This window comes from Toxorhynchites rutilus, chromosome 3 (assembly GCF_029784135.1).
Source record: "Toxorhynchites rutilus septentrionalis strain SRP chromosome 3, ASM2978413v1, whole genome shotgun sequence".
In the NCBI taxonomy this organism is placed as follows: Eukaryota; Metazoa; Arthropoda; class Insecta; order Diptera; family Culicidae; genus Toxorhynchites; species Toxorhynchites rutilus.
The window spans coordinates 102836299-102855468 of NC_073746.1; the positions used below are offsets into that span (position 1 = coordinate 102836299).

Here is a 19170-nt window from a genome sequence, read left to right on the forward strand (position 1 = left end):
TTTTTTGTCTTTATTGGAAAGATTTTCAGCCTTAGGCTGGTTCATCAAACGTTTGATAATTCTTCCGTACATATATTTTGTTCTAGTCATCATACCAAACGTAAAAGGTCCGTCATTAAATTTACTTGTAACGAAGAACAATCAATCACAATAAATGAATTGACTTTACACGGCATTTGTTAATTTTTTCACTCACAGAGCAAATATATTGAACTCAATTGAATTTGGAAACTGTTTCATTCAATCAAGAATTTAATCAATACAAACGAATGATTGCTAAGCTAAGGTAGTTCCACGTGAACCTTGCGGTTAAATCATAGATATAACATACTCATTTTTTTAAGTTCTCGACATTAGAACACAACTAGTTCTTGCGAATCTTCTTCCAGCATCGATCATACTTCATGGCCATAGAGAACTATCGGCTACTGGACTTGTGGAGCTAATTCGAAACCGGTGTTTTTCCGATAAAGTTGAAACACGCACTCCGCATAACACGTTGATTCGCTAACCGAAGAGTCAGTCGTCTTGTCGAAGTTCTCTGGGAGTTTCGCACTATTCAGACAGATCACCTGACGTCCGCAACTTATTCATCATTGCCTGCATATGTCTGGTCAGCTTTCGGGAAAAGCTATGCTCGTTCTTGATATATTTATTTACTTAATTATTTACTCATGTCAAAGTATTCACCCTCGTGGTAGTACAGGCTGCTTAAATTGACCTAATTTAATAATATTGAATTTCGTATACTTTAGAAACATGATTGACGACTCTGCAGTCAAAATAGCCGGTTGTATGATTTGTTCGCGAAATTTTGTAGCGATTTTTTTTAATACTTTTCAACTCATGTGATGACATTTATTGATCAATATTTTAAATTATATTGATCTCCCACTTCTTATTTTACAGATATAAGTTATCAGGAGACTCTCCACGTGGCTGGGGATAAATCAGTCAGCCACCAAACAACCACCAAAGCACAATTATCAAGTTCCCCAGAAACACCGCATCATCATAAACCAGGTCCGGAGGCCAATCACACCACTCATAAGTTGGCCCAACAGCGTATCGCTACGTCAACGATTCGGGTGCCAAACCATTCGCTCCACAGCGTTCATCGACCGGCCGAGCAGCATATTGCAGTATCATCACTTGGCCCATCGGCCCATCGAACGGAATCCATAGCGCACAATCCATCGATTGATCAGATCGATGTGTCAACACTTTGCGTGCCCCAGCGAGCGGAGACCAACGACCGGCACCAGAAAAAGGAATCAGCAGTTTACAACCGCGTGCCTCGCTAGGGAACCAAGCTTAGGGCAAAGAACAAAATAAAATTCAGTCTGTTTTTAGCAGTTAGTCGAAAAGTAGTGTTTCTTTTTAAAAACTCACCGAGCACCGTAGTTGAATAACTTATACTTATAACTTATGAATAACTATATACGAGGGAAGTCCGATAAGTACTTAGCCTACAAAAAAAAAACAAAAATTTTGGAAAAGTGGCGATTTATTTCTCAACATAGTCTCCTTTTAGCTCGATACACTTGAACCAGCGATGCTCCAACTTCTTTAATCCATCTGAAAAATACGTTTTCTCGAGGTCTGCAAAGTAGGCCTCTGTGGCGGCGATTAGCTCCTCATTCGACTCAAATTTCTGCCCGGTGAGTGACTTTTTCATGTTTAGGAACAAAGAAAGTCGCACGGGGCCGAATCTGGAGAACACGGGGGATGGGGCAGCAGTTCGTAGTGCAATTCGGCCCATTTGGCCGTGGCGACGGCGGAATTTCCATTTATGTATTTATGTATTTAAAGTTACTCAGATTCAAACACCGTTAATCAGTCGAACAATTTTCCTTATAGAGTGAGTAGAGGGTGTGTCACATCAAATTGCATCACGGAAAAAACGCTGTAGAAATTCGCTCAGTAGACCGATCCTTTTGAAAATTTTAGACAGTAAAATAAAAACTATTAAACAACTTTTGGCATTTTCTTTTTATTCATACTTCGAGCCCAAGCCCGTATGCTCGCACCTTCCTCTTTACCCCGTCCATAAGGTTCTGTACAACGTCAGGTTCTAGTTTTTTTTGAACAGAAATCCATTTTCTCTTGAAGTCCGCCTCCGATTTGACAACTTTTGGGTTCTTCCGGAGGGCCTGCTTCATAATCGTCCAATATTTCTCTATTGGGCGATGCTCCGGCGCGTTGGGCGAGTTCATTTCCTTTGGCACGAAGGTGACCCCGTTGGCTTCGTACCACTCCAACACTTCCTTTGAATAGTGGCACGAAGCGAGATCCGGCCAGAAGATGGTCGGGCCCTCGTGCTGCTTCAATAGTGGTAGTAAGCGCTTCTGTGCTCCCGTGGCCGAGTGGTTAGCGTCATAACTAACATGCCGGGTGTTCGGGTTCGATTCCCGTTCTGGTTGGGGGAATTTTTCGTCAAAGAAATTTCCTCCGACTTGCACTGTGATCACGCGTATTCTAGAGCTTGCCACTCAGAATGCATTGCAAGGCGTGTCATTTGGCATAGAAATCTCAACTAAGTACTAATAAAAATGACGCAAGTAATACTACGTTGAGACGGCGAAGTTCCTCTAGGAACGTTAGTACCATTAAAGAAGAAGAAGAAGCGCTTCTGTAGGCACTCCTTAAGGTAAACCTGCCCGTTTACCGTGCCGGTCATCACGAAGGGGGCGCTCCGATTTCCGTAAGAGCAGATCGCTTGCCACACCATGTACTTTTTGGCAAACTTGGATAGTTTCTGCTTGCGAATCTCCTCCGGAACGCTGAATTTGTCCTCTGCGGAGATGAACAACAGGTCCGGCAGCTGACGAAAGTCCACTTTGACGTAGGTTTCGTCGTCCATTACCAGGAAATGCGGCTTCGTCAGCATTTCGGTGTACAGCTTCCGGGCTCGCGTCTTCCCCACCATGTTCTGCCTTTCGTCACGGTTAGGAGCCTTCTGAACCTTGTATGTACGCAGGCCCTCCCGCTGCTTGGTCCGCTGGACGAATGAACTTGACAAATGCAGCTTATTGGCGACATCCCGGACCGAACTTCTCGGATCACGTCTAAACTGCTTAACTACGCGCTTGTGATCTTTTTCACTGACGGAGCACCCATTTTTGCCGTTCTTCACCTTCCGGTCGATGGTTAGGTTCTCGAAGTATCGTTTTAGTACTCTGCTGACCGTGGATTGGACGATTCCCAGCATCTTACCGATGTCCCGATGTGACAACTCCGGATTCTCGAAATGAGTGCACAGGATTAATTCACGACGCTCTTTTTCGTTCGACGACATTTTTCCAAATTTACGAAAAATTGACAGTGAAGCATGGCCAACGTGATCTATACACTCTTATCTGATTATAAGCGAAAGCCGAAGATATAATTCCTAAAAATTAAATTTCTACAGCGTTTTTTCCGTGATGCAATTTGATGTGCCACACCCTTTAGTAGTACACCACAATGGACTGTATTTCTGCAATTTTCTCGTATTGTAGAACGTTTCCGGAAGACGGTAAGAAACGTTCATCTGAAGAACGTTTCTTAACCGTGTCAGTTATTGAGAAACTTAAGTTAATGAAATGCAATGTACTTTCAGATCCATCTTTAAAAATTCGCTGATCATGCCGTTGAATAAACCAACGAGGTTTATTTGTGTTGTTAGGATTTAAATAATACATTGAAAACTGTTCATGTTTTTAATGTGCAACACGAATGATGTGTTAACAGTTTGTATCGAGACAAAAAAAATCTTTCAATATCGCCACCTTTTATATTAAGCCACATGTTTTCAAATGTTTTTCAACGTAACTCCTAAACATATTTTTTCCATAATGATGTATTTGGAAAAGTTGTTAGAAATTATAAGCAAATTCATAAAATTTCATGAACATGACGATATAACACGACAAACATATTGAATGGCCTATTTACTATAAAAATACAGTTAATTAAAAATATTTTTTTGAACCTCTCGAGAATGGCTGCATTTAGAAGGGGATTTATAATGAGCTTTTTTTGTTTTGAATCACATCAAGATTTATAATTTGTGGCTAAAATTGATTGTTAACATACAAAAATTCGAAGATTCCACGAAGTTCGTCAAACATAGTCCTACCATCTTGGACTCATTTATTGAATTTTCTACATGATTTCTTCTTTATTTTCTATTTTATTATTTATATTTAAAAAAATACAATTACATCTTTTAGGTATGGCAAAATAAGGTATTTTTCGTTAATAAAAAAAGAGTACTATTTTTTTTTCCTCAGTGTATATTTTTTTCCACTTTTAAACATCAATACTCTATAGCACTTTCAAGGACACTATTTCGGTACGACTTATAGCTTTTGAGATATGAGTTATTAAAGATTTCTCTTACTAAAATCGATACACCCTTTTCAAAAGTTACACTTGAGTCAAATTCCCAATTGCTGTGGAGAACTCATACTTCCTCCCAAACGGAATACAAAACATGTTTTACAAATCTGCATTTTTAGGACGATTTCTTATGGAATTGCATAAGAGTAAGAGCTATGCGAGAACTGAAGAACTAAAGAGAAACATGAGGAGGAAAACGAAAGGAAGATCTTAAAATTTGAAAAGGAACTGATCGAAACTGATTTATTCAATCTAAAAAATTTTACCAGTAAGTTTCGTCATAAACCCAAAGAAACCAGATTCATTTGGGATTCCTCTGCAAAGGCCAATGGTCCAGGAGATGCATTTAAGTGGAAATTAGCATTTAGAGCTTAACAGTTATTCTCTAGACAAAAACTTTCTTAGACAAAGTCTAAGCCCTATTTTTGATTTGAACACCCTATTTTTGATAACATAAAAATGAGCGCTCTATCATATGTAACAACTTTTTCTAAGACAGATTTTGTCTAAACAATGCATATCTCCCACAAATTTGTTTTTAGCGCTTTCTATCTTAGTTGGATTAGGGTTACTATGAAAAAACGGGTTTTTTCATAGTAACGGGTTTACATTAAAAACTCTACATCAAAATGGTCTTCGTACGACTTTTAGAGCTTATTGATACCAACATTTTGCGATGCAGAACATGTCAATATCTTAATCCTGCTCAACGTTATTGATGGATTTTCATCCAAAAACTCATGATTTCAATGTTAATTTACTCAAACACAAAAAATAACATAATTCTGAAAATCACATATTATATAGAGTGAAATCTATTCTTTCAAATTCCGTCAACAATCATTTTTTATGTTTGCCCCAGAAAGAATGACAAACAAATGAAAAGAGCGTGATTTTTGGGAAGAAATAAAAATAACTTTGAGTGAAGTTGAGATATTGACAAGTTCTGCATCGAAAAATGTTTGTATTAGTAAGCTCTAAAAGTCTTTTGAAGACAGTTTGCATGTAAAATTGAAAATATAAAAGTTAGAGCAAAAAACTGTTTTTTTCATGGTGAACCTAACGAAAGAAAAAGGGCGCTATATCGCTTATTTCAAGAGATAGAAAAAAACTTTGTTCTACAAAGATGTCTCAAATAATTGAAGCTACAACATTGTCGAACTATGTTTACCTCTATATATAAAGATAAGAAAGTTAGATTTTATATATCATCGACAATTTTGGTCACCCTATTTTTGATAACATAAAAACGAGCGCTCTATCATGAGTAACAACTTTGTCTAAGACATTTTTTGTCTAGAGAATAACTGTCAAGCTCTAAATGCTAATTTCCACCTAAGTGCATCTCCTGGACCATTGTGCAATGGCGTATCGCTGAACTATAAACTTTCAAAAGGTGCAGATATGTTAAAAACATTATCCGGAATTATTAACAGTTTCCGTGAGAGAAAGATTGAATTTGGGCTTGACATTCGTGAAATGTGTCAGGTTCACGCAGAAATTGAAAAAATGGAGTAATTTCGGAAGGCGATAAATAGAATTACAAAAGACAAATCAATGGAACAAATTTTCCTCAAATCCTACGTTTATTATGTTTTCCACAAAATTATCTTCTTCAAAAGTGCTGAGCGACCTAAAGGCAGTTGGTCGGAACCATGTTTGTATTTCGTGGCCTTTGTGATTAGTTGCCTTTCGTTTTGGCCACGAAATTTTTGGAGCATGGCGCCCATGTTCAATGTTCGCTAAAATATTTTTTGTTTTGTTTTCTATATCTGCTGGGAACGTTTTTCTACGCCTCAAGATCTACCATTTGCAGAGCCCTCGTTTCGCTGAACCATTTTGTTCTCATCGAGATGGTTTAGAAGTACTCCTGCGCTCACCTCTTCCAGAGCTGATCAACCATCAGCCTTCAAATATTGGTATGGCAGACTCTATGACACTAAATATGACAGACTCTATGTTCGAACTATTTTTTCACGAGATTATTTCGAACGATATCGACCCGGAATAATCGATACCTACGTAGGTGTGGGTCAATCACGCTGCTCCAAGCAGGGTCTTACGATTTCACTTCAGTTGACATATCGTCACTTAACCCTTTAACGGGCCGCGGAAACTAGGCAAGGGATCGATTTCAACATCAGAGAATATAATCCTTACATGAGGAAGAACACATGGTTACCTTTGAAAATTTTTCAACTATTGGGACGGTTTGAAAAAATTGGTGGCAATATAGTTGCCACTGCACGTTTACCCCAAAAACACTTCACTTTATTGCGCCTTGTGTTATGCAAAAATAAAAACAATATTTCTAGTGCAGCGAAAAAACCTGTTTTTATATAGATTTTCAAAGATAAAAAATTTGAATTTTTCATTAAATACATCATTTATTTAATTGAAAAAAGTGCATCATCTTACACAGTAGATCCTAATTAGTACGTTTACAGTGAAAAACTTTTCAACTTGTTGCATTTCCAACGAGTTTAAAAAGAATTTTCTGCCGGCGTTCTGAAATCGTGGTTTTGTTACATAAAAATGAAATTAATATCGTGCATTTTTAGCAGCCCAAAAAAAAATTGGGGTTTTTTCCAGATACCTTTAGAAGATTTTGGCTCAGTAAAATATTGAAAGAATATTCCAAGTGCAGCAAAAAAATATTTTGGTGGCAATATAGTTGCCAGTACTCGTTAAAGGGTTAATAGTGAAACTACCGCCTTTCAATTTCATGCAAACTCATGCAGGCTGAAAATAATGCTGCTCTCTCTTTACGCCCAATAAAGAAAATATCACTTCACCTCCGTACAGTTTCGTTTCATTTCACATTCATTTCTTCCATTCTTCACATTGAAACGAAATTATCGAATCGTCTAATGAAAATGAAAGGCTTTTATATCGAATGAAAGTGTTATATTACGAATGAAAATTTAGTTGGAGCTCGAACTGTATCCACTGAAAGTAACGAAAATGACGATGCGAAAGAATGTGCAGTATGCCAGCAGCCGTAACCATTTGTTGGCGCCCGTTGTAAGACTAATATGCCTTCATGTGCCTCTTTAGTTTCACTTTTTTTTGAAAGGCGGTCCGGGAAAATCCAGTTTGGAGAAATTATATCGAATGATACTTTCAATTGAAGGCAACAAACAATGCAATTCGAAGAAAACGACCGTTCAACGAAAATGAAATTCACGAATCGATATTTCAGTATGCATAGTGAATACATACAATCGAAATCGGAGGCGATCTGGCGTAGTGGTAACATCCATACTTCTCACGCAGAGATCACGAGTTCAATTCTCACTCCTGACATTCTTCCAAAAATGGAAGTAAAAGTGACGAACCAGCCGAAATGTGTTGAAAGTCACTATAATAATAGAGAAAAAAAAAAATTAAAAAAAATATTAAATCGATATTGGCTGGAGAGAAAGGAAGAAGTAAAAAATCTTTTAGTTTCTAAATTGTCCAGCCCTGGCTCCAAGTATGCTGCATGCAATGGACCCATCTTCGGAGAAATGTCTCGATTTTACAGCCATTCTTCTTTGGCCATTCTGCTTCCGGACGCCGTAGAAACACGGAACTCTGAACCCATCAAACACGGGACTCTGAACCCATCGAGACTAGGGTAGGGACTTTTTCCCTACTTAGTAGCCTTATCCGCCACATTTAGCTTCAAGGTGTGCCATTTTCCATCGTTGTTTTTTCCAAGTTCTGTAATATTCGATGGGCAACAAATTATCGGTATCGTCTGTGATCCGATTTATCCAGGTAAGCACAGTTCCCGAATCGGTCTGCAATATCCGGCGAGCGAAGGGTAGCGAATGGGATTCAGTAATGATCTTCGCTATATTTGCGCCCAAGATGTTTCATATGGAGATGGATAAGTCATCTTTACTTTGACATCCCGAGCGCACAGTGAATCGAAGATACTCATGACGCACTGTAACAGGCTGCGCTTTGCCGGTGTAACTTTGTCCACGTTCACATCCACGCCATATATGAATGGATCATGCTTTGGAATCCAGGACATTCCCAGAAATATAAATGGCCTCGTCCACTCTATCAGAGCCAGGATTTCTACATTTAATTCTGTAAAGTTGTCTAGAAAAATCTGTACACAGTGTACATCCGGGGTGCGATTTTCGTTATTCGCGGGTAGCTAGCCAGACTATTCCATGGATAATCGGGGTTCTACTGTATCTGTATGCTTAGCAAAAAAAATCTGTATCGAAGAATTAAGGGAAAAAATGAAATTAAGTTTCTTATTTATGGGTTGTTGAAGTCGTACCAATACAACAAAATAAACCATAAAAAGGTTTTTTTCTAATCCTCTGAATTGTATGATGTTTATACAAGGTTTTGTTTGAACTTTACTTTCAAATTTTTCGTCGATTTCATCATTGAAGCTCCTCCTCGAGCCGATACATAGTTTTGACGTAGGATTACGTCTTTCGGGAACATATGGGGGTACAAATTGAAAATCGAAAATCGAGCACATCGTGAAAATTGTCCAATTTCACACGCTTATTGCTCAGACATTTCATGATGGATTGAAGAGATTTTTGCGTCAATCAATTGCGGCACTCCATAACAATTTTTACATTGAATAAAATAATATATGTCGTGAAACTAACTATTGAACAATTAAAAAATCCCAACCTCTATCCTTACGGAAATACCCACTTCTGATTGGTTGAAATTGTTGACACATGCGGCGGCTCATGTACATACAGCTGTTAGTCAGTATTTTCCTGATGGATTTACGAGATATTTGCATCAATCGATCTGAGCACTCCATAACAATTCATTACAATGGATGAAATAATATATCATATGAAATCAACTATCAAAAAATCGAAAAATCTCCAAACGGAAATACCTCGTTCTGATTAGTCGGAATTGAAGATACAGAGAAATCGGCATTGCAAATACATCAAAGTAAAGGGAACTTTTGTTCCCACCGAAGTGTGTTCCCTAAACAGTGACATCAAAACCAAGCTGCCTGGAGGAAATCGGCATTGCAAATACATGAGGAGCTTTTGTTTCCACCGACATGTATTCCCTAACAGAGATTTCAAATTCAAGGTACCTGGGGGAAATCAGCATATAAATACCTTGAACCTTCTCGGCTAGTTCGGTTTATTATTGCTAACGCTCTCCAAAATATTGATTTTTATCGTGATTTATATCATCTACGGATATAAATTCAGTGCTGTACTGTTAACACATTATCATTGAACAAGTTAATATGTTAACAAGGTGGAATCTGTGCGCGGGAAGTTGATAATTTTGCAATTTTGCGATTCAATCTTCTCAGTACAGTGTCAGCGCTCCATTGTGCCAACTACAACAAATCGCTGTGAATCATATTGTTTCCAGTGTGTTCTATCATCTCCGTTTTGTACCAGCGTTCATCATGAAGAAATGCGATGCTAACCCGTGTTCTACCGCATCATTCCACTTTGGGATCTTCTATCGTGATCAGGGCCTGACAATTTCACTTCAATTAGCACATCGTCACTCAATAATGTGTCTATCGCTTCTCAGAACCGAACCAGAACCATGCAGGCTAAAAATATGTCTATTCTCTTTTCACGCACAATAAGAAAAATATCTCGTCTTTTTCGTACATATTCCTTTCATTTCACGTTGATTCCTTTCATTCTGCAAACAAAAGCGACGTTAGAAATCGTCACTTGGAAATTAGTTTGAAGCATCCATGTATTGTGGCAGTTTCTATAGAAATGAATGTTTCCTTGTTGCATTCGAAACTTATTCACTGAAACTAATGAAAACGGTGCAGGAGTAATTATTTACCGGTGCTAGTTGTCAGCGTGAAATTAGTGATGAAACGGATAGTGGTTTTGTCGGATACTGGATACCGGTCAGCTTCGAGTCCGGATAGCCGAGTATTCGACAGCCCGATGTTTGTGTTTGTGCTTGTTTGTATGCGTGCACGTGTATTTGTGTGGGTGTTTATGTATGTTCGCGCGTTTTTTGGGTGTTTGTGTGCGTGTGTGCGCTTGCGTTTGCGCGTGTTTTTTTCTTGCTTGCGTGCAGGTGTGCGCGCTTTTTTGTGCGTGGGCATGTGTGGGTGTGTGTGCGTACGTGTGCACGTATTTGTGTGCGTGTGTGCACGTGCGTGCTCGTTTCTTTCCGTGCGTGCGTCTGTGCGAGTGCACGTTCGTGCGCGTGTATGTGCTTGTGTGTGCGCGTTTATGCGCACCTGTGCGTCCATTTGTATGTTTGTGTGCGTTCGCGTTTTTGTGCACATGTTTGTGCGTGTTTGTGTACGCATTTGGTATGTGCGTGCGCGTGCTTCCGGCGTTGTGTATGCGTTTGTGCGTGCGCTCGAAATTCTGCGTGGGCACGCTGAAAGCGCAGACCTAGTCGAAAATCGCGTAATTTCGAGCAAATCGTGTAAAAAAATCGCGTAATTTCAAGCAAATCGCATAAAAAAATAGCGTAATTTTGAGCGAATAGCGTAAAAAATATCACGCAAAAAACGCATAAAAATGAATCCATTGTACTTGCAAATAACATGCTTCTTCGTAACATGGAATTCATGTTTGATACCGGAAATATAATAAAATAAAGACAGCTCAAATCGGACTATTCCTTTCACCCTTAGAGAGGGTAGAAATCATAGAAATATTCCTTGCCCCCTAAAACTCGAGAAAGGAATAGTCCGATCTGTGCCGTCTTTCATTTTATTATATTTTCTGTAACAAACATGTATTCCAAATAACAGAGAAACATGTTATTTACAAGTGATTGAAGAATTTTGTGCACGGTCCACGACGATCCATTTTGGTAAAATAAAACTTACGTTTGAAAGCAGCAAGCATCCTCTAACATGCGAAATGAAAATAAATATAACCCGTTCAAGCAGTTTTAATCGTCAGTGAAAGCTTTTGCTTTTATACTTGTAAGAGAACGAAAGAGGAAAGGAACGAAACAAAAGAATCAATGTTACTGTATGCGTAGAGAAATTTCGTTTCCACTTCACCCCGATACACTGAAATTAATCCACCGAAAATGACTGTAGTGGAAGTGAGAGCTGTATGAACAAAATTCAATCACATTTATTAGCTTCGAAAATAACTAGCCCTGATCGTGATACGCACCATCCAATGACTATTCACCATCCTTCTATCATCATCACTCGATTGTGAGCAAACAATACTCAACAACCAGACAAAACGGCCTTTTTCCGGACCACCAAATTATTATCGAAGAGTTTAACAATGTAATTCTTTAAACATATCCAAAACAACAAATGGCCTAACGGAATCCTACGTCAACTATGCGGTCGTGTCTCGGACACAACCCTCCTGCGACTTTTTTGCTTTCAAAATAGAGTCTGTAATTGTGGGGACCAACCGATTTCCGGACTTTGTTTTGCTGGCATTGTAAAGCGAAAATATTCGCTCAACACACGCTGATGAATGTTATCATAAAAGGTCTCACAAATAACCTTAGCAATGGATACAAAAAATTATAATCACGTCTTTTGACATCCAACAGCTGGGATCAAGTTATATCTGAGATATTCAATTTTTGATCCATATGATTCGTTTTGAGGGGCCTGAATTCGTGTTCCAAGCCTTGTCTATGATCTGCTTCAACGAATTGACGAAATTGGCGCATCAAATCGCATCAGCTTGATGAAATTTTGAGGGTTTTTGAAGGCCGCAGTTTTGATAACCGGATCGCTGAGATCAAATCGTTTTGAAATCTGTTTCGCGAGTTCAATATAGAAGTCACAACAAATCGAATTGAAGGTCAGCCTCCTAGCGTTATCCAATACTTTTTCAGCCTCTTCTTCTCGATATCAACGTAAACATCCTCATGCTTCTTCAGAAAGTCTTCGAATTCTTTCACATCAAGGTCCGTAGCGCGCTAATCGTAGCGCGTAGCCCTCAAAACATGGGATACCTAACATGATCAACAATAACATACATGTCTTATTATAAAGTTCGTGAAATTGAGAACTGATTGAAAAGTACAATTGACTTTATTGAAGAGCGGTAGAACAAAGTTTAGAAACAGCATAATTGGTTTAGTTATAAGATTGGCGGATTGATTATGGTCATATTTAACTTGGAACGAAAAGAATAGTTTAAGCTCTTCAAATCGCAAATCGAACGAAAGCCATCTCGTTGCTTTGCGTTAATTTTTTTCATAAATAAAGGTACCTATGTATGCGCTGCAATAAATTCGATATTCTAATTGAATTTAAAAAAATCTGTAAATTGTTTATTCAATTCGATTCTTTGTTGACGTGGGACTACGTCTAACCGGAATATATGGAGGGTAAAATGAAAACTTAAACACAGAACATGCAGGAAAAAATGAAAGATTTCGAATGCTTATAGCTCGAACATTTCGTACTGGATAGGAGAGATGTTTGCATCACTTGATAGGGAATATTTCTACGCATCTATCGCAACTAACAAAATGTTGTTTTTCATTAGATAAACAATTGAATAACTGTAAAATATTAGGCGTTATCTAAACGCCCTAACTGCATCGTTTTGATTGGCCCGATTTACGGTTTCCCTAACACAGCCATCAAAACCAAGCAGCCTTGGGGAAATCGGCATTGCAAATACATGAAAGTAGGGGGACTTTTGTTCTCATCGAAAAATGTTCCCTAACACAGACTTTAAAACCAAGCAGCGAAATCGGTATTGCAAACACACGAAAGAGCCTAGAGGCGAGTGAACTGAAAAGTTTAAACCCTCTTAAAGCCAAAAAGAAGAAAAAGAACACACGAAAGTAGGGGGAGCTTTTGTTCCCACCGAAATGTGTTCCCTAATAGAGATTTCTAAACCAAGGTGCCTGGAGAAATCGGTATTTCAAATTCATGCAAGTCGGGGGTATTTTTGTTCCGACTGGAATGTGTTTCCCTAACACAGACTTCAAATCCATGAGGCGTGGGGAAATCGGCATTGCGAATTCATACAAATCGGGGGTATTTTTGTTCCGATTGAAATGTGTTTCCCTAACACAGACTTCAAAACCGAGGTTTCTGGGGAAATCGGCTCTGCAAATAAATGCAAACTGCGAGTACTTTTGTCCTCGCTTGCCTTTGTGCAGAGTGGAATATGTCTGTCCTAACATGATCTTCTAAACTTAGGAACCTGGGAAAATCGTGCAGCCACTAGAAGCGAATGAACTTCCCAGTTTCAAGCAAATTCGAGATTCGAGAAGTATGTACACTTTTGGGATGTAAACTTCAGAGGGAAATGTAAAATAAAATAATCGTTTGATAATTTTTTTTTGTCTTTATTGGAAAGATTTTCAGCCTTAGGCTGGTTCATCCAACGTTTGATAATTCTTCCGTACATATATTTTGTTCTAGTCATCATACCAAACGTAAAAGGTCCGTCATTAAATTTACTTGTAACGTAGAACAATCAATCACAATAAATGAATTGACTTTACACGGCATTTGTTCATTTTTTTCACTCACAGAGCAAATATATTGAACTCAATTGAATTTGGAAACTGTTTCATTCAATCAAGAATTTAATCAATACAAACGAATGATTGCTAAGCTAAGGTAGTTCCATGTGAACCTTGCGGTTATATCATAGATATAACCCACTCATTTTTTTTTAAGAGGCATTAAACTTTGCAGGTCATTCGCCTCTATCATTTTATATTTTTGTTGAAAATCTGTAAATCTATATATATACAGATTCTGTACCTGAAATTTGGCGAAAAATCTGTAAAATACAGAATATTCTGTATATGTGGCAATCCTGATTGGAGCTATTCAAATTGCTCTCGACTGATAAATGAGACACCCTAAACCTTCACGCAGCGTCCCAGACAAGACGAATTTTTTCGGGTGTCTTCAGGTTTTGAACGACCGCTAACGGTAAAGACCAGACCCTCTCGGATCCATATTCCAGCCTTCGCTTCGCCATTCCGAATCTGTCGAGGAACTTTCACTGATCGTAACGCCACATGAGTCTCGCATTTTACATTAGTTGACTTCGATCAATAGTTAGAAAAGTTGTGAGGAACGACGAACGACGGAAGAAAAATAATTGGATCACATGTGGAAGGAGTATGGGAACGCATGGTTCGATCGGTAAAGAAGTCATGAATGTGTTTAATGATTGAGCTGAAGCTGAAAATATTATTAATTCTCAACCTCTAACTTATGCATCAACAATTTCGATAGAAGATCCGGTAACAATAATTTTTTTTTCCCCAAATATATATTTTTATCAAGGCTCATATGGCGTTAGCCTGACGGGGCCGGAGTTCAATATTTTGACAGTTTTTCTTATTATCTATGTTAGTAATATGTAACCGATTACTCGCGGTCGGCTCTAGGTTAGTATTACAAGTGTTCTCGTAATTGGGATGTTGCTGTCTCCAATGCTCTGTACGTGTGCCCGACACGGGATACTTCCTATTGGGATGCAGCTGACCATTAATCAGCAACGCCCCCCTAGTATGTACCCCTTATCTAGCGTGGTGCGTCTTCTCGACTCGAGGAATCCAGGATAGAATGGTCACTAGCCGGCGTAATCATCAGCTCGTGTAGAGTTGTCATGAGCGGTACAACCTTTGGCTCTTGTTGAATCATCAGTGGACTGCACAACCTTCGGCCCGTGTATCTGTAAAGAGTGTGTGTATGTATTGCCGCGACTAAGTAAAAGTTTATAGATCGGATAGGAGGGATATGAAACAGGGTCACAACGAAGGAAACATCATTAAACGTTGACATCGGCGTTTCTGAGGAACAGGTATAGATGAAGCAGAAGATCAGGATCACAGCTACCTAAGATATCCCGGACGGGGTATCCGATTGTCTGCCTTGTGCTCTCAGTGCTCTAGAGAGCTGAGAGCGAGCAGCATGGAACCGGATACACGACCAGACAACATGCTCGATGTCGTGGTAGCCATCGCCACAATCACAAAGATTGTTTGCTGCGAGCCCAATGCGATAGAGATGCGCGTTTAGGTTGTAGTGATTGGACATGAGCCGAGATATCACGCGAATGAAATCACGACCTACATTCAATCCCTTAAACCAAACACTCGTCGAAACCTTAGGGATAATCGTGTGTAACCAACGACCGAACTCATCTTCACTCCACATGCGCTGCCAACTAACGAGTGTGTCCTGACGAGGAATGTGAAAAAATTCATTATAGGCAATTTGCCTTTCAAAAAGTGTGCCTTCTGAAGCGCCCACCTTAGCTAGCGAGTCCGCTTTCTCATTCCCCGGAATCGAGCAATGAGAGGGAACCCATGCTAAGGTAATCTTGAATAATTTTTCGACCAAAACACTCAATAGATGTCTTATTCTTGTTAGGAAATAAGATGAGCGTTTATCAACTTTCATTGAGCGGATTGCCTCTATTGAGCTGAGACTGTCTGAAAAAATAAAATAATGGTCGATGGGCAGTGTTTCAATGATCCCTAGAGCATAGTATATCGCACCCATTTCTGCGACATACACGGAACAAGGATCTTTGAGTTTGAAAGAGGCACTGGAATTTTCATTGAAGATGCCGAAGCCAGTGGACCCGTTTATATATGAACCGTCAGTAAAGAACATTTTATCAGATCCAACTTTCCCATATTTTTCCGAAAATATCGACGGAATAACATTGGAGCGTAGGTTCGAAGTTATCAATCACCAATGGATTTATGATCTTGCAACGGATGAGAAATCTGTAGGATAATTCTGTGAACCGAAGAGTAAGCGGGGGTACTCCTGCCAAAACTTCGAGACTCATCGTATGTGTCGAATTATGTTGAATCATTTCCTTTGGGGACGTTCATCGAATCAATGTCCAACGTCAAGAATCCCACGACATGAAATCGACGACTTGAAGTGACGAACGCATTGAGAAGTGGATACAACAGAGCACAATACTTATGTTGCAAACTTTGGCACCAAGCGATGCGAGAGTATCGGCCAGGTCTAAATAAAAGTGGTTTACATATTAACGTCAGAAAGTTTTAGTGTATTTTTCGTAATCGGAGACAGAACCGAATACTTGGGGGCGTGGAATAGTAACGAAAGTTTGACGAAAGAATTCGTTCAGCTTCTGTGCATACTAAAAGCGGTTCGAAGATGAAACCATAGACGAGTTCAGTGGTACTGGAAGCATGAGAGGGTAATCCCAGTAATGAGGGCCAGTTCCTGTGCTTCTGGTCGGGGGTTAAACAATATCATATGGATTTCGGATTCATGAAACGGCACGACCTATCATTTCTTTCCTTTTTATTTTTGCATGGAAGTACAATGTTTGATTAGACAAATAATATTTTCTTAGAAAATTAAGAAAATAACCAAATTCAATAAGTTTTTACTTTCTCAACATGGCCCAATTGTACAACAGAAAGAATCAAAACTCGAACGTGATAAAACCAAACCTTCGTTAGCTTCGGGAAGCTTAATTTGAAAATTTGAAATGTACAATTTACAGATTGTTATATTAAACGTGTGCATACGTTTTGTTTTTGCTCACATCGTTGGATCTACTCATTTTATTTTGGACCGCAAATCACTCGGTAATAACAGGTCGCAAATGTTCCGAAACTATCGCTCTCCTCTCAATTTAAGAAAAAAATTCCATCAGTTCATCAAATACCATCAATTCTCAGTTCAACGGAGCTCTATTTTTATGCGGACACGTAAAGCACGTGGCAAACAATCGTTACGTTCCAAATCCTTTTCAAAGCTAGCGACGAGCGTATAACATCTAATCTTTGGCGTTTTTTGCTGAGTTTATCTTGTTTTTTTGTTGTTGTTGTAATCATGCTTCCTACGAGGGAACACCTCGGGTTGGCTTCATACAATGTTAACACTTTCTCTAATTCAAATCCCGTTCTCGAATGCTGGCCGAGCCTATCATACAAATAATTCAGAAAATATATTGACACTAACATTGACCTATTTTTTGTCTGTATTCTAAATCGGTGTAGATGATAGCGTACGCAGCAGCCAATGCTTTGTTTCAATATGTACTAATTTTTGTATAAATTTAGAAAATATTTGGTTGTTGTCGATTTGGAAACTGCACTCCGCACTATAGCGTTAAATTTTTGGTTTTCGTCGAGAGGGAAAGCAAGGGAACTTTTATGGCTCGAAAAGATTAGGGAAATAAGTTATCAAAATTCGTTAACGGCGTCTTACTATAAATATTCACTTTCGTTTTGCTTGATTACTATTGGTTAGAATGTTGTAAGATTCTATAGTTGTATATAATATTTGTTTTTTTTTCAGCGTGCAAAATAGTACCGTGTTGGTGTGTGTATGTATAGAATCTACTAATATTTTATGTTGTTTTGTTTAAATTCAAAGCTTTTTTCACTACAACTTTTCCTTGATCCTCATTCGGAGCGATAAAATATCCGGCAAAAACTTTCTCCCACAGAGTGCCTTCTTCAATCCATTTTTTTCGTAGCATTACGATAATTGAACTGTGAATATACTTACTTTAGCGATGATAATGACCTGTTTCGTTCATCTATGATGATGCTCCAATGACCATGATAATGACAACGGGCTGATGATATGATAAACTGCGTTCGCATAATATGGAAGCATGCCTATGGCTGCACACTGCTTCCTGGCCGACAATAGAGATGGGCTTGTGCTTGTCCTTGACAAATAAATGTGTCGTTTGTGTTTGATAGTAGCAGCAACAGCATCATTGCGAGACGCAAGTGATTCGTACATGTTGATGAATGTCCATAAGGAAAGATTACGGAGAAGGACTCATTTTACTGTACTCTGCTTGGTTAGTTTTAAACTAAACTTCTTGTTCATATGTATATGGCATTTTGGTGACGGTGGTGATGGTTTCATTTTCTCTGAAATGACTGAATTCCTGTTGTTTTTTTTTTTGCACATGCATCATCTTTGCGAAACATTGTTTTGTTCGTGTTTAATGGTTTCGATTTAATGAATGTGTGATTACAGCTTACAGCTCAGCTAGTTCCTTACTGTCTAGTTCAAGGCGTTGCTTTCTCTTGTTCCTGTAGCGCATTATAACCGCGAAGACGATACCATTAACAATAAATAGGGCAGCGATAATCATCGACGGAATCAGGATGTCTAAAAAAGAAAAGGGGAAAAAAATACGGATCGTTATTCGAGTACCCATCGCGATTATCATTTCGCTAATCACTCACCATACACAGTATCTGCCTGTTTGTCAGACATATTTTCAGAATCGCTTATCTTGCGTTTTTGCTCGTAGTGGGACACTAATCCACTTCCTTCGGTGTCACGTTTCTCTGCGAAAATACAAGAATCCAAAATAAAGGATTAGTGAGCTATCAGTACAGGGTATCGATTCAAAATGCTAAAAAACATCCCTGTTTTCCATTTTTTTTCGGAAAAATTCCAGATGTAGACTAGTTATCAAATTTTTTACTAGTTCTGGTAAGTTCCCAAAACATTTAATAAGCTTGAAAAATGAAATTAATAAACTGTCGATATCATTTAAAAAAATAATTGTATGTGATTTTGGATTGAATTAAACGTCGACTGAGAAACATCGTTAACATATAAGAAATTGGATTTACAGGTAAACTTCGATATAACGTACATTTCACTTTCAGAATTGTACGTTATATCGAAGCATAATAGAGTACTCACAAACGTAGTCTATAATACATTATTGTGTTGCTGTTTTAGTAAAGTTAATGATTAACTTCAATCAGAAGACGAAGCCAGCCTTTCTCATAATGTTTCCCTTCGTATTGTTGATTAAAGCTTGATGCATTTAGAATCCGGAATCACAAAAC

General features: G+C 38.6%; 1 protein-coding gene across 2 annotated transcripts in view; it reads right to left on the reverse strand.

The window, feature by feature from the left end:
• Nucleotides 1-16621: 16621 nt before the first annotated feature.
• LOC129779793 (uncharacterized) overlaps nt 16622-19170 on the reverse strand; it is a 375110-nt gene continuing 372561 nt past the window's right edge. For both annotated transcript variants that reach the window (XM_055787497.1, XM_055787495.1), the window contains 2 exons: nt 18553-18657; nt 16622-18475 (listed from right to left, as the gene is read on the reverse strand). In XM_055787497.1, the coding sequence (XP_055643472.1) occupies nt 18342-18475; nt 18553-18657 (239 nt within the window). In that variant the 3' untranslated portion in view covers nt 16622-18341. The remainder of the gene's footprint in view (nt 18476-18552; nt 18658-19170) is intronic.